General features: G+C 48.5%; 1 protein-coding gene across 10 annotated transcripts in view; it reads left to right on the forward strand.

Moving 5' to 3' along the window:
* The window catches only part of CARS1 (cysteinyl-tRNA synthetase 1), a 56,013-nt gene that overhangs the window by 12,261 nt on the left and 21,522 nt on the right, over positions 1-22,230 (forward strand). For 8 of the 10 annotated variants that reach the window (XR_004029722.1, XR_004029721.1, XR_004029720.1 and 5 more), the window contains 8 exons: positions 2,871-2,962; positions 4,150-4,238; positions 5,233-5,329; positions 5,877-5,975; positions 6,966-7,115; positions 15,691-15,831; positions 16,049-16,137; positions 17,326-17,447. Coding sequence is in view for 6 of the 10 variants with exons in the window: in XM_030811445.1 (XP_030667305.1) it covers positions 2,871-2,962; positions 4,150-4,238; positions 5,233-5,329; positions 5,877-5,975; positions 6,966-7,115; positions 15,691-15,831; positions 16,049-16,137; positions 17,326-17,447 (879 nt within the window). In the remaining 4 variants the exon portion in view is untranslated. Of the gene's footprint in view, positions 1-2,870; positions 2,963-4,102; positions 4,239-5,232; positions 5,330-5,876; positions 5,976-6,965; positions 7,116-15,690; positions 15,832-16,048; positions 16,138-17,325; positions 17,448-22,230 lie in introns of all 10 variants that reach the window. The other 2 variants (XM_030811450.1, XM_030811449.1) reach the window with 1 other exon arrangement.

Below are 22,230 nucleotides of genomic sequence, written 5' to 3' on the forward strand. Positions count from 1 at the left end.
TTCTCACTCGCAGTGGAGGCTCAGCCCTTCCAGCCTGCTGGCCTCTCCCTACCCCCCGGGAAGGAGTGTCAGGCATACCCTTCACTGAGGAGGGTGTGGGTCTGTCAGACGCCGAGGCCATGGTTTTAGGAACATGAAGGTTTGGTGTTGCTCTCACCCCTTGGATGGAGGACCCTTAACTTCCTGATGAAGGATTTCTCTCCATGAACCCCTTGCATGGGTCTTGTCTGCATCTGGTGTGACGTAGGCAGACTGCTTGCCACTTCCTGGCTTCTCTCTCCATCGTTTTATCTTCAGCCTCCCGTTTTATCTTCAAAGCCATGTCTCTCATGAGCGATTCATAGTTGTTCTGTTGTTGGATCACTCAGGTCAGGGTGGGACTGTGGAATCAACGAATGTGTGTTCATTTTTTTCCAAAGAAACGAAAGCACAGGCCCGGCGCAGTGGCTCACGCCTGTAATCCCAGCACTTTAGGAGGCCGAGGCAGGCAGATCACAAGGTCAGGAGTTTGAGACCAGCCTGGCCAATATGGTGAAACCCCATCTCTACAATACAAAAATTGGCGCATGGTGGTGGGCGCCTGTAGTCCTAGCTACTTGGGAGGCTGAGGCAGGATAATTGCTTGAACTCGGGAGGCAGAGGTTGCAGTGAGCTGAGATTGCACTACTGCGCTTCAGCAAGATTTTGTCTAAAAAAAAAAAAGGGGGCAAGGGTCCTTATGTGATATCTCTCAGTTCTTCCCTTTTGCAAATCTGAATTTGTATATCTGGGCCTGGTAACCCGTTTTCCTGGGGAGCCCATCGCCAGCTGTGTGGAGATAGCAGCCTTAGGGGAGCTGGAATGCTGGCTGTGGCCAGGCTTCTTGGACGAGCTTTCAGTCCTGTGAAGCCTGGGCCGTTTCCTCATAGCAGGGTGAGTATGATGATCCCGTGGCCTCACGGCTGTGTTTCTGGGCAGTGTCTCCAGCTATCTGAGATGGCAGCAGTGTCCTCTTGAAGGAGCTCCAGGGTCTTTGTGACAGAGGAGAGTGATGGGATCCTAGAGTGGCCGGTGAATGCCTCCAGGCACTGAGTGAGATTCTCCTTCAAGGGCTTGTGAGGCATTTAAAGTACACTGAGGCCAACCTGCACTTGGCCCCAATAAGCACATGATGTTTGATTAAGATTGGAGATTGCCCACGCTTTAGAATCTGACCACCTGTGACTGCTGGAACTCACCTAGAGTGGGGGCTCCTGCTGAGCACTGGCCCTCTCTCCATCTCCTGCCCCATCTCCCACCTGCACACACTACCCCCGCTGCCCAGACACACATGGTGCAGCCACCCGCCTTCCTCCCCTTGGCCTGTTAGTCATCAGCATCTGCCGTCCTGGCTCGTGTGGCCTGAGCAGGAGCCAGGAGGCCAGGAGATGGCTGGTGCCCAGGACCAACTTCCCATGATCAGTGTGTGGCGATTTGCTGGCCATGCTGCCAGACCCTCTGGCACAGAAGCCAGGGACAGGAGGAGGCAGGATGCGAGCACCCTGGTGAGCTGCCAGGCGGCCTGCTGGCGTGGGCCCAGGTCAGTGCCAGGAGTATCCATCTCATAGGCCTTCCTGGTGCCACTCAGCAGAGACATGTGAAGCCCTTCCCAGGGCCAGGCACCAGCTGGGGTCAGAGGTGCCCAGCAGAGCATAATGCAGAACCTGGACCTGTGGGCGACGACTGTGGAGAAAAGTGGGGATCTGCTGAGGGGGCAGGGCAGGCAGGAGCCGGCTGAGGGCAATGGGAAAGTCACCAGGTACCGTCCTCCACACTAGCTTTGCAGGATTGATGTTTCAGAGGGTGAATAATCACCCTGTGGCTGCCCCTGGCCCCAGGGACAGAACTCTGCCCCTTCAGGGGTCTCAGATGCAGGTTGTCTAAGGACAGCCTTGTGCCAGTTTGGAAGCCAGGCCTGGAAGCAGTGTGGTCAGAGCAGCCCAGGCAGCCCGCAGGTGAGTGGAGGGGAACAACTGGGAAAGTCTGGCCAGAAGGAGGTGACTGGACTGAGGGGCTGGCTGGCAGGGGTCTCCGCCTGGAGGCTGAGAGGAGCTCAGGTTATTTATGAAGGCAATATAGACCTATGTGGAGCTTGAAGCCCAGTGTCTGGATCAGAGTCTGCTGGGCTGTGGGCCCAGAGCTGGGAGCAGCCACTCACTTCTGCAGTGTCCGAAGTGATGAGGAGGGGCTGGGCTGGACCCAGTCTTGCCTGCTGGCCATGGCCACGGGGGTCCTTTCTGCTCTGACTCCTGGCTTCTGTTGCCAGGGCTTGGAGGCTTGGAGGTGGCCTCTGTCCCAACAAGAGTCCTCAAAATCGTCAGTTTGTCCAGGTGAGGGATCCTGGGTGGGGGAGGTTCCCAGGGCTGTGGAAGCACAGACCATACCTTGTCAGTGTTAAGCCCTCACTGACCAGGAGTGCCAGGTGGTGTTGTGCTCACTGCCAGCAAGGGGCCAGTATTTGAAGAGCAGTGGAATGTGCTGGGCACGCTGTGTAGGCATTCCTCAGCCCTCCTGGGGTTCTGAGGGTGTTATTGGGGTATGCTGCCATACAGAATATGAGAAAGCAAAAAAAAGATGCGGTTGTCAGGAGGCAGAGCTTGCAGTGAGCCGAGATCACACCACTGCACTCCGGCCTGGGCGACAGAGTGAGACTCCGTCTTAAAAAGAAAAAAAAAAAAGACGCGGTTGTCTTTGCCCTGCGTAATGTTGACCGAGGTTCATGTGGTTTCACATTGTTTAAATTTCATGGAAAACTATAGTCCCGTTGTAAAAACCAAGTCTCCAGATGAAGAGGTGACTTGCACTTCCTGGTGCTGCCCCTGGACCCTGATCCTGTTCTCTCTGCCTCCCAGGCAAAGGCCGGCGTGTGCAGCCCCAGTGGTCCCCTCCTGCTGGGACCCAGCCATGCAGACTCCACCTTTACAACAGCCTCACCAGGAACAAGGTAAGGAGAACACAGATGCCGTGGCACGCACACGCACACGATGGGGAGGCAGGACGGCCCATGTGCCTTGTCACACAACAGACTTCTCTGTTCCTTGTGTTGGGCTCTGGAGTTCCATAAATCCAGGTTTAAGATCCTTCAGTCACTTCCATGTTATAGTCTCTGTGGCCCGGAGGCAGAGCTGTCCTCTGAAACCCAGACACGTGAAGTATCACGCCTCATGTGGAAGCCTGCCCATGACTTCTGGGCATGGATCACCCTGGCTTGTCTCTCGGACTCTGCCCAACCATAAATACTTGAGGTCATCCACAGCCAGGCCTTTCAGGAGGACGCGTGGTTGCAGCAGGTGGCACTGTATGAGCCAAGTAGGTTGGACAAAACGGCAAACCGGCTGGATGTTGTTGCGAGCACAGCAGGTTTTGAGAAGAAGGCAGGATTGGTTCCTAACAGAAGGGGGTTTGCATGGGTTGCTTGGCTCAGGGCATGGCCAGTGACTCCAGTGATTTCAGACCAGGCTGTGGCCGGGGCTGCTTGGATTTCCATCAGGGAGCACGTTTGGCAGACAGAGAGTCAGGTGTGAGGGAGTTCATGGCCTTCCTTGGGAAACTGGTTGAGGATGATGCCCCCAGAGAGGTCTGAGGATGCTTGGATGTTGGGGAGTGGTGCCAGAGCAGCAGTGAGCAGCACCACAATTCAGGGGTCCTGGCCTCCAAGCCAGGCTCCTCCAACAGGGACTGACCCTGGCCAAGTGTTGTCTTCCTCAGTTTCTCCATCTGTAAAAAGAAAATGACATAACCTACGTCCTAGAGTGTACTGCGTATTGAATATTTAGCTCAGGGCCTGGCACATGGTAGGTACTCAGTAAATATTAGCTGTGTTATTGTTAAATAAGCAGCATTTCAACAATAAATAAAATCATTGATTCCCTTTATCGCCTCCCTCCATAGATGAGTAGAACCCCAGGGAGGAAGAGGCTCCACCCACCCAGGGCTCAGTGGGTGGGAGGTGCCATACATCTCACTGGGCTCCCACTGAGACTGTGACTTTTCACAATAAAACAAAATGGTCTCTGTTGAATTGTTTACACAAAACACAAACCACACTGTGATGTTTGTTGCTGTTTTTGGTAATCCTGTGCAGTGTTTCTTGCATTTCTTGTGATCGTCATTCCTTCATTCCTAACAAAGGAAGTGTTCATACCTCAAGATGGGAAAAAGGTGACGTGGTATTGCTGTGGGCCAACCGTCTATGACGCATCTCACATGGGGCACGCCAGGTAGGTCCACTGCGGGGTGTCCCTGCAGCTTCTGCAGTTGCACGCAGAAGTCAGAGCCATTGGGATCCACAGCAGGGATCTTAGGTCCACAAAGATCTTAGATCTGCTACAGAGACCTGAGATTTGAGGAATCAAGCCTGAATTTCTTCTCTTATTTTTAAGATGAAAGTTTTAATTCCATAAGTAATCCATATTCACTGCAGAAAGACTACAGATCACCAAAAAGAAAATGTCCATAGCCTCACTGCTAACATGCTGGACTCGACCTGGGCACTTTTTCTCACAAACCTTAAAGTTTTCCCTCATCCCTCAAGCGCTCATGGGGGTCCCCAGATGCTGAGTTCCCGTGACACTCAGACCTGACAGGCCTGACGCTGAGTTGGCTGTGACCCCCCGACCACTGGATGGTCATGGCTGTAGCTCCTGACGAGTAGCTGGCTGTTGGGGTAAATGCCACAGAGTCTTTTTATTTGTTCATGTTTTAGTTGCAGTGCCAAGGTCATGTATAGTCAACCCTTGAACAACCTGGAGGGTAGAGGGTGTGACCCTCTGCACAGTTGAAAATCCACACGTAACTTTTGATTCCCCAAAAACTTCACTACTAAAATAGCCTCCTGTTGACCAGAAGCCATACCAATAGCATGCCAGTCAATGAACACATATTTTGTATATACATTACATACTGTATTCCTAATGATAAAGGAAGCCAGAGCAAAGAAAATATTATGAAGAAAATGATAAGGGAGAGGAAATATATTTACTATACATTAGGTGGAAGTGGATCATTATAAAGGTCATCATCCTTGCCATCTTGACTAGTAGCCATCAGTCTACTTGAGTAGACTGAGGAAGAGAAGGTGGGGGGGTCTTGCTGTTTCAGGGATGGCAGAGAAAATCATATATAAATGGACTCATGCAGTTCAAACACGTGTTGTTGGAGGTTCAGCTATACATATCATCTGGTTTGGAAATGTTTGTTTTTTCATTGCTTTAGGTCCTACATCTCTTTTGATATCTTGAGAAGAGTGTTGAAGGATTACTTCAAATTTGATGTCTTTTATTGCATGAACATTACGGATATTGATGACAAGGTAAAGGGAATTTGTAAGATTAAATTTTAAATGCAATTGGATGGTGTAAAAGAAGATAGGACTTTCGCGTAAGTAAATAAAATAATGTAGGCTTGAGCTAGCTTGTGTTTTGACCTGATAAACATCATTTTAATCCCCTCAGTGGGTTAATATTCCCACTTATGCTACTGATATGATCATTTCTATGATGTTCAGACACGGTTAGAAACCTGCATGTTGCTCAGGGGTCGGTAGCCCTGGGTGTTTTACAGAAAGAAGGCCTCCCATAGCACGCACTTCGACATGTGGCTTGCAGGGGAAGCTGGGGCTCCCAGGGCTCATTTCTTTAAGCGTCAGAAAGATCACGTTAGGCCTTGGGCACTACTTGGCAGGTGGGAGATGGAGGGTGGTGTTTCTATTTGATGACGGTGTGCATGTCCGGGGCCCACAGTTGTCTCCCACCACCCTCACCCTCACTTAGAGTTGGCCAAGGGAGAGAATGGGCTGCTGCAGAGGGATGCAGGTGGGCTCCAAGCATCACTCCCCAATGTCTGCCTTCCCTCCCCAGATCATCAAGAGGGCCCGGCAGAACCACCTGTTCGAGCAGTATCGGGAGAAGAGGCCTGAAGGGGCACAGCTCTTGGAGGATGTTCAGGCCGCCCTGAAGGTGGGCCTCTTGCTGTCTGCTCTAGAAACCGAGCCCTTTGCTTTCTGTTCTCGGTCCTTTGTAGGCTACTGTCCCTAGGGTAGTGTCGGTCTCACAGGCCTTCACAAAGTGTATGTTACTCAAGCCAGTTCCATCAGGGGCACTGAAGTCTCCATAGGTAAGGTCCCCTGGCTTGTGACAAAGTCACCAGGAAAGACGTACTGAAGTGGAGTGGAGAGTAGGTGACATTCCTGCCACTTACAGGAAAACAACTGAATTCATCACGGTGCCACTAATTACACTTATAAAAATGCTTACCAATATTGCTGTCTAATTTTCAATGCCAAGGTTACAACTAAATCAGAAACTTCTGCCCAAGATACAAAAGCTATACTAAGCTTTTTAATTTGGTAATACTGTAAATTTTCAGAATCTTTTGAAGAAATTAGTTATCTCTAGTATTTTCATTCTGAATAACCATTATTATATAGTTATTTTTATTACAATAGTAAGAATAGGTCATTTTACTCTCTACTAATTATCCTTAGTAATTACAGTAATCATTATGGATATGTTTATGGCATTTTATCTCTGGAATTAAAAACAGGAATAAAATTAGAGCTTAGCAATCCTTTAGGTCAGTGAGGCCTGAGTACCTTCCTGATGGATGTGTCTGCAGCACACCTCAGAACCCACTGGGTGGCCCACTTTTCCTCATCCCCAGAACAGCCCTAGAAATACTGCTCTCACACCCAATTTGCATGGGAGAAACAGGCACAGAGCGGTTAGGTGCTCTGTCCAGGGTCACACATGAGAGGGCAGAACCAGGAGCTCCTGAGCCGGGAGCTTTGGTCTCTCTTAGTTACTTACTGCCTGGCCACTTGGGGTGCAAACTTCTCTATCTCTATGGGGCCATGGGAAGCACTGGTCTGTTTTCTACCTGGAATCACCTTTATGAACTTGGGGTTTTGCTGAGCAGTATCTAAGAGGTTTGACATCTCTTTATTGTAGCCATTTTCAGTAAAATTAAATGAGACCACGGATCCCGATAAAAAGCAGATGCTTGAACGGATTCAGCACGCAGTGCAGCTTGCCATGGAACCACTTGAGAAAGCTGTGCAGTCCAGACTCACGGGAGAGGAAGTCAACAGCTGTGTGGAGGTGAGGCTTCACACATCTCCCAGCCAGCCCTTTCGGGTCAAATGTCGGGCCGTGCATAGACTGATCTGTGTGCACAGATTGATTCCACAGATTGTCTCAGTGGAGGACATTCTGTGTCTCCTGTAGCTCCACTGTGGCAGGTGGCCCTGTTCTGTGGTGGCTGAATCAGTGCCCCTCCCCTCCCACACCCTTTTGCCGCATTTCCTGCCCCATTTCCTGGGTGCAGAGCCTGTGCCACTGGAAGGAGACTCGGGATCCACACCCTCCCACCACTTCCATCAGATAGGCAGCAGGTGCACCTGGAACATGGGGAGGCAGCCTTCTGTCGACGTGTTCCAAGATTCTCCAGCGGACTTTCCCCACACCAGCTGGAGAAGGAGGAGCAGGGATTAACATTGAATTGAGCATTGGGGGCTGTGGGTACCTACTGAGCTTGGGGCCTTCATGTTGACCAGCTCTCCTGTCCCTGCCAAGGTCTCCCTCAGACACAGGGCAGAGACCTGGGTGCAGAGGGGACCCTGCCCTCTTCCTGAGGCCTTTCCCTGTGGCTGGCGCCCTGGACACAGTCAGGAAGGCCTTCTCCTTTGTGCCAGCGCCGCCTGCTGGTCACCCTTTAAGAACTCGATGGAAAAGAGAAGAGACGGCTGCAGCTGTGCGTAGAAAAAGAGGCTCCACTTAGGCGGCAGCCCTGCCTTCCCTCACCACTGCCCTGGCCCCACCTCAGTGACGGGGCGGGGAGTCTGTGTCTGCCCTTCGCCAGCATGTTTCTTTCTAGTTTGGTCTCTTCTGTGTCCTGACTCAGCAGATCGCTTCGTTGCGCCTGTTTCCAAACTTCATGGAAACGCGCGGTGTGTGTAGTCGTCAGTGTGCTTTCACCCAAGCTGTGCTTCTGGGACGGACCCACATGTGGTCGCTGTCACTCCCTCAGTGCCTGCCTGGGGGCCGAGCTGTTTGCCTGTTCTCCTGGGATAGGCAGTTAGGTTTCCTTCTTACCAACAATGCTGCTGTAATTTTTTCCCTAGTTGTTCCACTAATATTCTTTTTTTTTTTTAATTGTGGTAAAACACACATCATAAGAAATTTACCATCTTAGCCATTTTTAAAAACTTTGTTTTTGTAGAGACAGGGTCTTCTTGTGTCTGGTTTATTTTGCCCAGCATAGTGTCCCCATGGTTGACCCATGCTGTAGCGCATGTCGGACTCTGCTTCCTTCCTATGGCTGAATGATACTCTGTTGTATATAGATGGGCCACATTTTGCTCATCCTTTCACCTGCCCGTGGACACGTGGGTTATTTCCACCTTTTGACGATGCGAGTAATGCTGCTATAAACCTGGGTGTACAAATATCTGTTTGAGTTCCTGCTTTCACTTCTTTTGGGGATATACCCAGAAGTGGAATTGCTGGCTCATATGATGATTCTATTTTTGATATTCTGCATAACCACCGTATTATTTCTGCAGTGGCTGCACTGTTACACATCCCCACCCATAGTGCACTAGGGTTCTGTTTTCTCCACATCCTTTCCAAAGCTTGTTATTCTTCATTTTTTTCATCCCAGTAGGTGTGAAGTGGTATACTGTGGTTTTGGTTTGCATTTCCCTAATGGCTAGTGATGTGGAGCGTCTTTTCCTGACCTGTGACTTGTTTTGTGTTGTCTCTAGGTGGACATTTGCAAGTTTCTTTAGGCCATATACCTGCAAGTGGAATCGCTGGGTTGTGTAGGATATATGTGAGTGACTGTGTCGGGGGTTCCCAACACTGCCCACACACTCTGGGGTCCTCTAGAAGGACTCATGAGACTCGGCATCGAGTTATCATCTCGTCTAAGGTTTGTAACAGTGACACAGTGAGGAGCAGAAGCTCAGATGGAGTCTTCAATCATCCATGGGCAGGCTGCTGAAGCTTCCTCCCTCCCTCCCATGAGGGGACACAGCACACTGTCCCCCACCAGGAAAAAATGCAGCCACATGTGTGAAATGTCCCTCCCTAGGGAAGCCCGTCACATAGGCACCCTCTGCCTGGCACATGCCACAATTCCCGACTCCCCAGGAAGAAAGCTGGTGTTCCACCTGCATAAGCCACAGTGTTTGTTCAACAGCCCATGGGGGCTGCTGCCACAGAGCTGGGTTTCCCGGCCTCTTAGCATAGGGGACATTTCAGCTCCTGGATGCCAGCTAATGGCCAGCTCTGCAGGCAGGCCTTTCTCAGGTGGCAGACACAGACCTGCTAGGCTCACTCTTATCTTCATAGTAGCCATATCAGAAATGTCTATATGGCCAGGCACAGTGGCTCACACCTGTAATCCCAGCACTTTGGGAAGCCAGGGCAGGAGGATCACTTGAGCCCAGGAGCTCCAGACCAGCCTAGGCAACATAGTGAGACTCTATTTCTACAAAACATTTAAAAATCAGCCCAGCATGGTGACGCATGCCTGTGGTTCCAGCTACTGGGGAGGCTGAGGTGAGACAATCACCTGAGCCCAGGAGTTTGAGGCTGCAGTGAGCCATGAACACACCACTGCACTCCAGCCTGGGCAGCAGAGTGAGATCCAGACTTTTAAAAAAAAAAGAAAGAAAGAAATGTCTATGCGAATTTCTTCTTCTACCACATTTCGGGTGTGCTGTGTATTTGCACATACACTCGCATTTGTATTGTTGAATGCTTCTCTTTCATCAGTCAATGAATGTGAAGTGCTGATTGCTGTGGTTTGAATGTCCCTTTTTCCAACCTCTCCTGAGACTGAGCATCTTGTCACATGCTTGCTTCCAGCTGTGATTCTTTGCCCCCATCTCTCCCCCTTTCCCGTGAGGTTATTGGTCCTTTTCTTACTGTTTTGTATCATTCTTATGTCTTCTGATACTAATTGCTATGATTTGAATATTTGTCCCCTCCAAAACTCATGTTGAAACTTAATCCCTAGTGTAACAGTATTAAGAGGTAAGGCCTTTTCAAGGTGATCGGGTCAGGAGAGCTCTGCCCTCACGAATGGCTTATCACGGAAGTGGGGTAGTTATCATGAGAGTGGGGCTGTTACAGAAGCCGGTTTGACCCTCATGAGCCCCTTGGCCATGTGATGCTCTGCGCCACCTTGGGACTGCGGAAAGTCCCCACCAGCAAGAAGGCCCAGAACAGATGTGGCCCCTTGACCTTGAACTTTCCAGCCTACAGAATTGTAAGAAATAAATTTTCTTTAAAAATTACCCATTCCCAGGCCGGGCGTGGTGGCTCACGCCTGTAATCTCAGCACTTTGGGAGGCTGAGGTGGGCAGATCACGAGGTCAGGAGATCGAGACCATCCTGGCCAACATGGTGAAACCCTGTCTCTACTAAAAATAAAAAAAAAAAATTAGCTGGGTGTGGTGGTGTGTGCCTGTAATCCCAACTACTTGGGAGGCTGAGGTGGGAGAATCCCTTGAACCAGGGAGTCAGAGGTTGCAGTAAGCCGAGATCGTGCCGTCGCACTGCAGCCTGGCGACGAAGCAAGACTCCGTCTCAAAAAGAAAAAAAAAATTTTTTACCCATTTCTGGCCAGGCACAGTGGGTCACGCCTGTAATCCTAGCACTTTGGGAGGCTGAGGCGGGCGGATCACCTGAGGTCAGGGGTTTGAGACCAGCCTGGCCAACATGGCAAAACCCCGTCTCTACTAAAAATACAAAAATTAGCCGGGTGTGGTGGCGCACGTCTGGAATCCCAGCTACTCTGGAGGCTGAGGCAGGAGAATAGCTTGAAAGCAGGAGGCGGAGGTTGCAGTGAGCCGAGATCACGCCACTGCATTCCAGCCTGGGCAACAGAGTAAGACTGTCTCAAAAAAAAAAAAAAAACCAAAAAGAAAAAAAAAAACCAGAACAAACAAAAAAACAGAAAACAGACTAAGACACGAATTCATCTCTGTTACATGTTGGGTCTCTATGTGTTTGTGTCTCTTAATTCTGTTCTGTTGGTCAAATTGGCCAGCCCAGACCAGGTGCAGTGGCTCGTGCCTGTAATCATAGCACCTTGGGAGGCCAAGGCAAGAGGATCCCTTGAGCCCAGGAGTTCGAGATCAGCCAGGACAACATAGTGAGACTCTATCTCTACAAAAAGTTTAAGAATTTAAAATTTAAAAAATTTATAAAAATTGCCCAGTCCTGCAGGAGTATCATGCTGTCTCTCATAGGTATCTGATGGGTAAGAGGCCCCATCTTGGTTTTGTCGTTAGGTGTGTTTTGAAGCCTCAGCTTGTCAAGTTCCATGTAAGACACTGTTGGGATTTTACATGTTGTATCTAAGAACCATCTCAGATCCAGTTTGGCTGTGTTGATCCTCTCTAGTCTTTTTGTTTTATCAGTTTTTGTCCATTCTTTATTACTTCTTCTTTTTTCTTTGGATTTATTCTGTTTTTCTTTGTCTCACTTAGCAGTTTAGCTCATTTTCTGATTTAAGAATTTAAGGCCATACATTTTCCTCTGACTATTTTTGCTGCAAAATTTGACATCATTTACTTGTGAACAATTTCTAATATCCATTTTGGATTTTTTAGCCCAGGAATTATCTAGAAGTAATTATCTAAAAGTTAATTATACAGAATTACGTAGAAGTTTTAAATTTCCAAATGGATGGTATTTTTTCATATTAACTTATTGTTATTCACTTATAACTTAATTACCCAATGGTTGGAGAGTATGGTCTGTCCCAAGCTGGATCTGTGAACAGAGACTTGTGTTGTGGCCCCTGTGTGTGCTGGTTTCTGAATGTTCTCTTGTGCTTGAGAAGATTTTGTTTAATCAACTAGTGCACAGTTCCTCATGCCATCCACTTAGCTGTACCTGTTGGCTGTGTGGTTAATATTTTGTGTGTCTTTGCTAATTCTTCCTGCTGGCTTAGCCTATTCATACAGTTTCTTAAAAAACAAAAACAAGAACCAAAACAAAACTCTGCCTCTGATGGTGAATTTGTCTGTTTCTCCTTATTTTTTCACTTTTTAGAAAAAAAAAAAAAGTTCTTTTTTTAGAGCAGATTCTGGTTCACATCAGAATTGAGAGGCTATATATATATCCCCTACCCACCTCACCATCACCTCCCCCAGTATCTGCACCCACCAGAGGGTACGTTTGTTACAGTCAGTGAACCTGCACTGAACGTCATTACCCTGAGTTCGTGGTTTACTTTGGGGTTCACTCTCAGGATTGTACATCCTATGGGTTTGGACAAATACTGTCTCGTATCCACCATTACAGTATCACACAGAATAGTTTCACTGCCCTGAACATCCCCTGTGCTCCAGCTATTATCCCTCCCTCTCCACCCCAACTCCTGACAACAGCTAGTCTTTTTACTGTCTCCATAGTTTTGCCTTTCCCAGAATGTCACATACTTGGAATCCTACAGTGTTGTAGCCATTTCAGATTGGCTTCTGTTTGAGGTAGGGGGAAAAATTTTTTAAACAGAATACCTCACCTCTGATCACCAAAATGTATAGGGATTTATCCCTCACCCAGCCCACCTCTGCCCCGATAATCAGTCAGTTCTCTAGCAGGCATCAGCTGGGAGTCCTAAAATTTAATTCATTCCCAACACAGTCTGCCAGGAGGCAGCATCAGATCTGACAGGTTGAAGGCTCAGTCCCATAAGACTGTCCCCCAGATCAGATGCCAACTGAAAGTAGTAGTTTGTTACCTATACTTATGACCTACCAGTTATTGGCCAGGCGCGGTGGCTCACGCCTGAAATCCCAGCACTTTGGGAGGCCGAGATGGGCAGATCACGAGGTCAGGAGATTGAGACCATCCCAGCCAACATGGTGAAACCCCATCTCTACTGAAAATGCAAACATTAGCTGGGCGTGGCATCACGTGACTGTAATCCCTTCCACTCAGGAGGCTGAGGCAGGAGAATTGCTTGAACCTGGGAGGCGGAGAATTGCACGACTGCACTCCAGCCTGGTGACAGAGCTAGACTCCGTCTCAAAAAAAAAAAAAAAAGAAAAAAAAGAACAGAGCGCACTGTTATATTTTGGAATGCTTCCTTTCCCTTCTTGCTATTGGAAACACAAGGGGATTTTTCTCCAATATTCACTGTGAGAGCCTGGTCAGGTTCCTAGAGGTAAAACTCACAAAAGCGTGGGGTCCCCTATGACTGGGTCCCTGGAGTTTTCAACTGTTTGACTTGCCTACAGCAATCTCTCAGTTACAGTCCTGGTTTTCCTCCCCCAACACTGGTTCCCACAGAGTTTTCGGCTTAAGAGTCTCTGCTCTGGTAAGTTGTGATTCTCTGTCTTCTCCTGTTGGTCTCTCCAGTTTGGGGGACAGTGGTTTGCCCTATGACCTTACTTCTCTTATGGATCTAAGAAGAGTTGGTTTTTCAGTGTATTCAGCTTTTTACATGTTAGGTAGAGTGGCAACTTCCAAGCTCCTGACTTACGTGCAACTGGAAACCAGAAGTCTCTTATCATTTTGTATTTATGCATTTTGATTTTTAATCTGTATGCTTGACCAGCAACATTGAGTATTCCAGTCCTATCATCAGGCAAGTTTTAGAAACGTTATCTTAGAAGTATTGGTGGGAAGCAGCTTTTGTCTGTCTCGAAGTGTGTATATTTCCCTGTTTGTTCAAGGTGCTTGCCGTCTTCTGGCTTCCATTGTTGGCTGTTGTTGAAAACATCGGCTGCCTTCAAATCACTTTTCTTTGATCGGTAAATATGTCTTTTCTATCAGGCGCATTATAAAAATATTCTCTCTTTTCAGTTTTCTGCTATTTCACTAAGACATTATAAGAGATTTGTTTTCACTTATCCTATTGGATATTTTGTGTGCTTCCCGGGACTGGATTGTTGCATGGGTTTTGAGAAATTCTCAGATGTGTCTTCAAGTATCACCTTTACTCGATTCCCTCTCTCCTCTCCTCTGGGATGCCAATTAGATGTGAGTCTCATCATTTCACCTCATCCTTCTCCGTGTCTCCTAACCTGTCTTTCATAAAATTTTCCTTCTTGTCTCTATTCCATTTTGGATGACTTCTTCAGTTCTGTCTTCCTGTTCACGAATTCTCCTTCAGACAGGAAGTGAAACAGTCACTCATTCTCCTTCAGACAGGAAGTGAAACAGTCACTCATTCTCCTTCAGACAGGGAGTGAAACACAGTCACTCAGTAGGATAGGTAAGACTGTTTGACTTGTTAATACATTTCACCTCTGCAGGTTCTGTTTGCTTCTAGTTTCAGATCTACCTGGGCCACTTTTCTGGCCTCTCGCTGCTTGCTATTGTGTATCATCTGTGAGTCCGTCCTTATTTCTTTAAGCCTGTAATACTTACTGGATTTTATTATGTATCTGATAACTCTTCCATGTGAAGTGTCCATCTGTTTGTCGTTTCCGCTGACTCCCGTTCACAGTTGCTCATGTTCTTGGGCGTTTGGTGACCTCGATTAAGATGTCAGTTCTTGCTGGGTCATGACCTTGGCGATCCTGAGGGCCAGGATGCACATGTTTCCCTGTACTTGGGGCAGGCCCATGTTTGCTTCCTGGGCAGCAGACTTGGCAGCCTTTGCTCCCCAGAGTGCACACCCTGCTTTTGGTGCTTGTCTGCCCACTGGATGCCCCACCGTGATGGGGAGGGTGTGCTCATTCCTGCAGACGTGCCTTACCACTTGCAGGCCTGCAATACATTAACACATCTGTTTGATTCAGGAGCTGTAGGCAGGGATTGCATCAAGAACCTGGCCCATGTGGGCCCTGTGCCCCTTCTCTGTGTTGTGGCTTCTCTGTCCACCCTGTGTCCTCGCTGTCTGCCAGGCCATTTTCCTACACTTTTTCTCTCCAGCCTTGGTTCTTTGCCCCCCATTCCCGTAGTAGGCCACAGACCATCTGCTTGGTGCCACACCCTGTCCTAGGTCCACGTCAGTGCATTCAGAACTCTAGGTCCCTCCAAGGTAGGTGGAGGGTAGACATTTCTCTCTTCTGACATGAGTGCAGTTGGGGCGTGTCTCATGCCTAGACTGTGTGTGTGTGTGTGTGTGGTCAGGACCTGGGTCACACAGGTGCCATGTTTTGCTGGGATTGGTGGTTTTTCGTCCCATTCCATGGTGTGTCAAGTGGGATGGCATCTTCAGTCAATGGCATCAGGGAGATGGGGCTTTTGAGACCTCCGGGACCAGTGCCCTGCCTGTCTCTCCTAACCTCTGGCTGTCTCCGTCGTGAATCTTTTCCCAAATGCACCAAGGGGTTGTGCTGTAGGTGACACAGTGTGTGCTCCTGCCCAGCCTCTGCCCATAACCCTGCCCTGCATGGCCCAGGTAGGCTGCACATGCTCACCAGGCCCACCTTGGCCCTCCCACCACTTTGTGCCTCTGCACCCACGGTCTCCTCGGCTCTGCTGCTCTGAGTTCATGTGAGACCTGCCCATTTGTAGAGTCTTGTATTTGTCCCTGCTGAGCCAGTTGTGTGAGCATCACAGTCTCCCTAGGAGACGGTGGCTCTTCACAGATCAAGGCCAGCACCTTTGAATTCAGGGCACTGATGGGCTCACACCAACTGCATGAGATGTGCTCATGTGAAGTGTGTGGCCCACTCCTGGATTTTTGTTTCTTTCTCTTCAGGTGTTGCTGGAAGAAGCCAAGGATTTGCTCTCTGACTGGCTAGATTCTACACTTGGCAGTGATGTGACTGACAATTCCATCTTCTCCAAGCTGCCCAAGTTCTGGGAAGGGGAGTTCCACAGAGACATGGAAGCTCTGAACGTAAGTGTCACAATTGTCTTGTGCTGGCTGTCTTGCGTGAAGGGCCCTGATTTCTAAATTCCTGTTTTGGCAAGGCCAGCTCAATTAAGTGGCCAAGTCAACATTGAACTTGAGTTGAGGGGCATAATGGGCTTTTTGTTTCATGAATTGGTAACGTTTTTATGGAGCGTGTGGTTTTCAGAAGGAAAATCCCAGGACTTTATCATGTCTTGCACAGGTTCTCCCTCCAGATGTCTTAACCCGGGTTAGTGAGTATGTGCCAGAAATCGTGAACTTTGTCCAGAAGATTGTGGACAACGGTTACGGGTAAGCACAAGGCCCTCCCGAGGGAGGGAAGGGCTGCAGAACATCGCACAGGGAGGAGCTCCCCAGCTCTGAGTCTGAGTTTGGGAAGCAGAGGAGTGGGTGTTCTGGGGCTGCGTAGCTAGAAGTCCCCAGCAGACTTCCTCCTACAACTCTGGGCCCCACCCAGAGGCTGAGGAGCATGGGTCTGCACTGTCCTGGGGGCCATGGTGAGAACCTAACCCAGAATCTGCTGGGAAGCTCGGCAGCCAAGACCGTTGGTCATGGGGCCCCAGAGCTGCATAATGGTGAGCGTGAATACTGCTGGGCCTTCACAGACATCAGTGCCATTGCATGGACATTTTGAGAGTGCTAGTCCTGGTGTCATATCCCGAGGGAGGGTGCATTTCATCAGCATCTATCACTTGGCTATGATTTTAGTGACTTTTTGTTGGCGAATCCATCACACACTTCCCTGGCCCGTATTGTCTCAATCTCCAAAGTAAGCATTTTCAGAAATGGCCAACAAATGGGAATGCAGACAGGAACCCGGTTATCTGTCTGTAGTGCTCAGCACTGTACCGTGCCCCTGCTCCCAGAGACCCACTGTGTCCAGCCTCAGATTGCTTCCCTCCCACAGGAACCACACAGGCTGGATGAAAGAGAAACAAGAGTTTGTGACAGTGCCAGGAACGGGGCAGACTCTTAAGCAGTAACACTGCTTCTCTCCCCACTTAACACAAACTACTGTAGCATAAGAGCCTGTGCCAAGCTGAGAGGCACGGGCAAGCCAAAGCTCAGAGAGGACAGGTCATTCCAGACTGGAGTAATCTGGAGTGCTTCGTGGAGGCCAAGAGCCTCAGCTGGGCTAAGCTGATGGGTAGAGTGTGGACATTCAGGGAAAGGCGAGGCCACACAAGAATGAGGACGGCAGCAGCCCTGAGCAAGGCAGGGTGGGAGCTGCATGGGTCACTGGACGCCAGACAGAGGGACGAGCTGCCCAGGGCAGGCAGGCTGCCTCCGCAGCGGGATGGGCCCTGGTGTCCCACTCAGTCCACGCAGCTGATACGGTTTTCAATGGCCACCACAGAGAGTAGATAGGCCACAGATTTCGCGGTTTTATAGCCCTACTTTTATTTTGTTACTGTCATCCTGCTGAAACACTTTTGGTCTGTTAGATTCACCCCACCCAATTCCTTTTTTGTTTTCCAGCTATGTCTCCAGTGGGTCTGTCTACTTTGATACAGCGAAGTTTGCTTCTAGCGAGAAGCACTCCTATGGGAAGCTGGTGCCTGAGGCCGTTGGAGATCAGAAAGCCCTTCAAGAAGGGGAAGGTGAGGAGGGCATGCCTGAGAGCACTGTGGACTCTCCCTCCTGGCCCAGCCTGGGTTGTGTTGACTCTGCAGGCCACGGAGGCTGCACTGAGCCCACCCCTCAGACTCTTGGGAACAGTGCTTTTTCACCTGAAGGAATTTTAGGAGTTTTCTACACTCACCATTATGCAGCTCTAAGACCATGAAATGTGTTTTTTTAATTGATATATAATAATTATGCAATTTATGGGGTACATGTGATATTTTAATACATGCACGCAGTGTGTAATGATCAGGGTAATTAGGATGCTCATCACCTTAGACATTTTTCTTTTCTTTGCATTGGGAATGTTCCAGATCTTCTAGCTATTTTGAAATATACAACAAATTTTTTGGTAACTGTAGTCGCCCTACTGTGCTATTGAACACAAGAACTTATTCCTTCTATCTGTGTGTTTGTGCCTAGAAACCAACCTCTGTTCACTCCCTCCCCCTGACCTGACCCTTCTCAGCCTCTGGTGACCACTGTTCTACTCTCTACCTCCTTGAGGTCCACCGTTTTTTAGCTCCCACATAAGGGAGAGAACGTGTGCTATTTGCCTTTCTCTGCTTGGCTTATTTCACTTAACACAATGTCTTCCAGTTCCATCCATGTTGCTGTAAAAGACAAGATGTCATTTTTTTATGGTGCGTTATTTTTTAAGAAACAAAAGACAGTAAACATGGTGCTGTTCTTGAGAAACACAGTGGCCCCTGGGGCCTGCATTCACAGGGCTGGTGTTTGCTGGCTGAGCATGTGAGGTTTAGGGGGATTGTGGGGTGCTGGGATGTGTGCCAAGTGATGCATATTTGACAACAGCCTCTGTGCCCAGGTGGATCCAAATGCTTCAAACCCAGATATCAGGCTTTTTCTAGACCAGGCAGAATTATATTGGGAACCCTTTTGTTGGCATTTTCTTCATGTCTATCCCTTAAGTGAATCTGGGGACACATCCACAACAGGCAAGGTTGGAAGCCTCCCTGCAGAGTGGGGATCCCCCCAATGTGCCAGGGCACGTTCTGCACCCCACCCCGCCTGCCCTAGTGTTTCTGGAAGACAGTTTGGCCATAAAAATATTCATACTTTTATCTAATTTTAGGCTCTATTCTAAAGAAATATCAGAACCTAAAATAAAGGTGCAGTGGCTCACGCCTATAATCCCAGCACTTTGGGAGGCCGAGGTGGGTGGATCACGTGAGGTTGGGAGTTCGAGACCAGCCTGGCCAACTTGGTAAAACCCCATCTCTACTAAAAATACACAAATTAGCTGGGTGTGGTGGTGCATGCCTGTAATCCCAGCTACTCAGGCGGCTGAGGCATGAGAATCACTTGAACCCGGGAGGCAGAGGTTATAGTGAGCCAAGATTGTGCCACTGCACTGCAGCCTGGGCAAGAGAATGAGACTCTGTCTCAAAAAATAAATAATAATAATAAAATAAAACCAGACAACACAGACTGAAAAAAGATAGAGATAGCCAGGTTAACACATAAATATCAGACTCATGGCATGTCAGGCTCCAGGTTTGTGGGAGTAGAGGGGTGGGTTTGTGATGATAAAGCGCCTCAGCTCTGAGAGGATGCAGCCTGGGCCTCTGTGGACCAGAAGCCTCCACAACCCTAGAACCAGAGTGGACATGCCCACGTTTCATGCACTTCCCAGGAGTTGACAGATCAAGTAGGCCAGGAATTAATACGGATATGAAAGGTTTGAAATACAGTTAACAGGCTTGGTTTGAGAGCTGGGAACTTTGCACTCAGGAATTAAAGAGCATCCTTTCCTTCCAAGAACACAGAAACATATGCCAGGCCACAGAAAGATTTCCACAAATCTCAAAGAACCGTTTTCAAGGAGACCTCATTCTGTCAAAGAGACCTCATTCTGTCATCATGGAGCAATTGTATTAGATAAAAACACTTGGCCGGACATGTCGACACACACCTGTAATCGTAGCACTTTGGGAGGCCGAGGCAGGAGGATCGCTTGAGCCCAGGAGTTCCAGACCAACCTGGGCAACATAGGGAGATCCTCTTTCTAAAAAAATTTAAAAATGAGCTGGGTGTGGTGGCACATGCCTATAGTCCCAGCTACTTAAGAGGCTGAGGCAGGAGGATCACTTCAGCCCAAGAGGTCAAGGCTGCAGTGAGCCCTGATGGTGCCATTGCACTCCAGCCTGGGCAACAGAGCAAGACTCTGTCTCAAAAACATTAACAAAAATGTTTTTTTAAATAAAAAAGATACCAACACTGACAGGATGGACATCTAAAGTGTACAAAACTTGTCTGGGGGGTTGAAATCATGCTCCTGGATAACTCCTAGGAAAGAAAACCACAGTGGGAAATAAGGGGTGTTTAAGCAGAACAGCAGCAAAGGTGCCACACACCAAATCTGGAGAATGCCCCTAAAGCACCAATTAGAGGAAATTGATGTTTTTAAATGTAGTTATTAAAAAACAAAGATTGAAAATAAGTGAGCTGCCGGGCGCAGTGACTCACACCTGTAATCCCAGCACTTTGGGAGGCCGAGGCAGGCGGATCACGAGGTCAGGAGTTCGAGACCAGCCTGGCCAATGTGGTGAAACCCCCATCTCTACTAAAAATACAAAAATTAGCCGGGTGTGGTGGCGCATGCCTGTAGTCCCAGCTACTCAGGAGGCTGAGGCAGAAGAATCGCTTGAACCCTGGAGGCAGAGGTTGCAGTGAGCTGAGATCATGCCACTGTACTCCAACCTGGGTGACAGAGCAAGACTCCATCTCAAACAAAAAAAAAGGAAGTAAGTGAGCTAAGCAGTCAGTCAAAAAGCTGGGAAAGGAACAAGAAGAAGTGGAAAGAAATAGGAGGAAATAAAGTAAAATCAGAGATTAAAGAAACAAACAATTGTAAAAGCCAAAAGCTGATTCTTCTCAAAAAATAATATAGAAAAACCCTTAGCAAGTTTAATTAATAAAAGTAGAAGATTGAAAAACATATTAGGGCTGAATTATAGCTCATGCCTATAATTCAGCACTTTGGGAGGCCAAGGCAGGAGGATCACTTGAGGCCAGGAATTTGAGACCATCGTGGGCAATGTAGTGAGACCCCAGCTCTACAAAAATTTTAAAAATTAGCTGAGCATGGTAGCATGCACCTGTAGTCCCAGTTACTCAGGAGGCTGAGGTGAGAGGGTTGCTTGAGCCAGGGAGGTTGACGCTGTAGTGAGCTGTGATTACACTGTTGCACTCCAGCCTGGCTGACAGTAAGATCCTGTGTGTGTGTGTGTGTATGTATGTTTGAATAACAAGACAAAAATGGAATATAACTATGGATATAGTAGAGCATTTCTTAAAGTCCTTAGAGGAAGCCGTGAACAACTCACACTGCATTTGGCACTTAGATGCCAGGAAGGAACTGGCAGCACATGGGAAAGGTGGGAGTGGTAAGTGGAGCAGTGCCCTCAGGTCACATGGTGAAGGAATGTTCTGGAGGCAGCTAGAGCACACTGACTCACCACTTTATGATGAATTTTGCTATCTGGCCCCATCTAGGCTCTTTTTCTTAAATACCATTTATTCTTGGACCCATTTTCTTCCAGAATGACTTCAGCATTGGTTTAAGTTCCAGGAAACAGGAGTAGAATCTAACAGCCAATACGCAGGACCGAAGAGGGACATGGACTTCCACCCCTCCACAGTCATGATCAGACCTGGGCACATGACCTCCCCCACAACCTCCCCCCACCATAGGGAGTCATAAGGAGTGTAGCCTTAGCTCTGTGCAGTCATGTGCTCCTCACCGTGGGGACTCTAATGGTAGAGGAAAAGGGGAGAGGTGATGCTGGGGCCCAAGTGGTCCTAGATGATGACAGCTCCTCACTCCACCAAGTAAGATGACCCACCAGAGGCAGATGGGCCATGCAGACCACTCAGGAAGGCACGTGGCAGGAAGGCCTAGTGCAGGGAGGAAGCTCCCCCAATGGGAGAGAACAGGACCCCGTTGTGCTGGTATGAACATGCTTGTAGGGTCAAAGCTAGAAACACTCACTCTGCCTCTGGGGAGAGAGACAGGAAATGAAACCAAGAAGGAAAACTTGAAAGAGATTGTGTTGTAACCATAATAGGTCTGTTGCCCAATGCACAGTGAGTCAGTGTACCGGGATACCAGGGGTTGCCGCAGAAAAAGTGTAGTAATTGTATGGTGGACAAATGGAGATGGGAGGAAACCTCAGATCCGCCTCCCTGAGAGATTTGGGGAGGGGTTTTTAATTGCTCTGGACAGGTGATGGGGATTGCCGGTTGCTGGGGAAGTGAGGGGTGAAGTCATGGAACAGGGAGGTAAACCACATTTCTGCGACGAGTCAGTTCCTTGGTGCAGGTCTTCAGACCAGTTGGCAACAGCTGTCCTGCTGGAATTCAGGTTCCGAAAAATACCTTAAGCAGTTCTTGGTAAAAAGGTCCAGGATTAGAGATTCTATCTCTAGGAACAGTGGTGGAGCAGGTGGTCAGCGTGCTGTGTGACTCTCAGAGCTGCAGGGAAGCGGGTGGACGTGCACTGCACCTGGCCAGTGACCAGCCTCATCATTCTGCCTACAGCCTGGCTTGGAATTCTCATTAACCCTATGAGGGCAGTTGCAGTGTGACATTTGCTGAAGGATAGGGTGTTTGTGGGGAGGGTCTTGTGTTCTGTGTTATAAATTTTTTCAAAGTGTATTTTTTAAAAATCAGATAAAAACTTTCATGAGTAACTTCATAATAATGAAAAATTAAAAACGTAAATGTATATTTTCTATC

The sequence above is a fragment of the Nomascus leucogenys genome, chromosome 4 (genome assembly GCF_006542625.1).
Source record: "Nomascus leucogenys isolate Asia chromosome 4, Asia_NLE_v1, whole genome shotgun sequence".
NCBI classification, from domain to species: Eukaryota; Metazoa; Chordata; class Mammalia; order Primates; family Hylobatidae; genus Nomascus; species Nomascus leucogenys.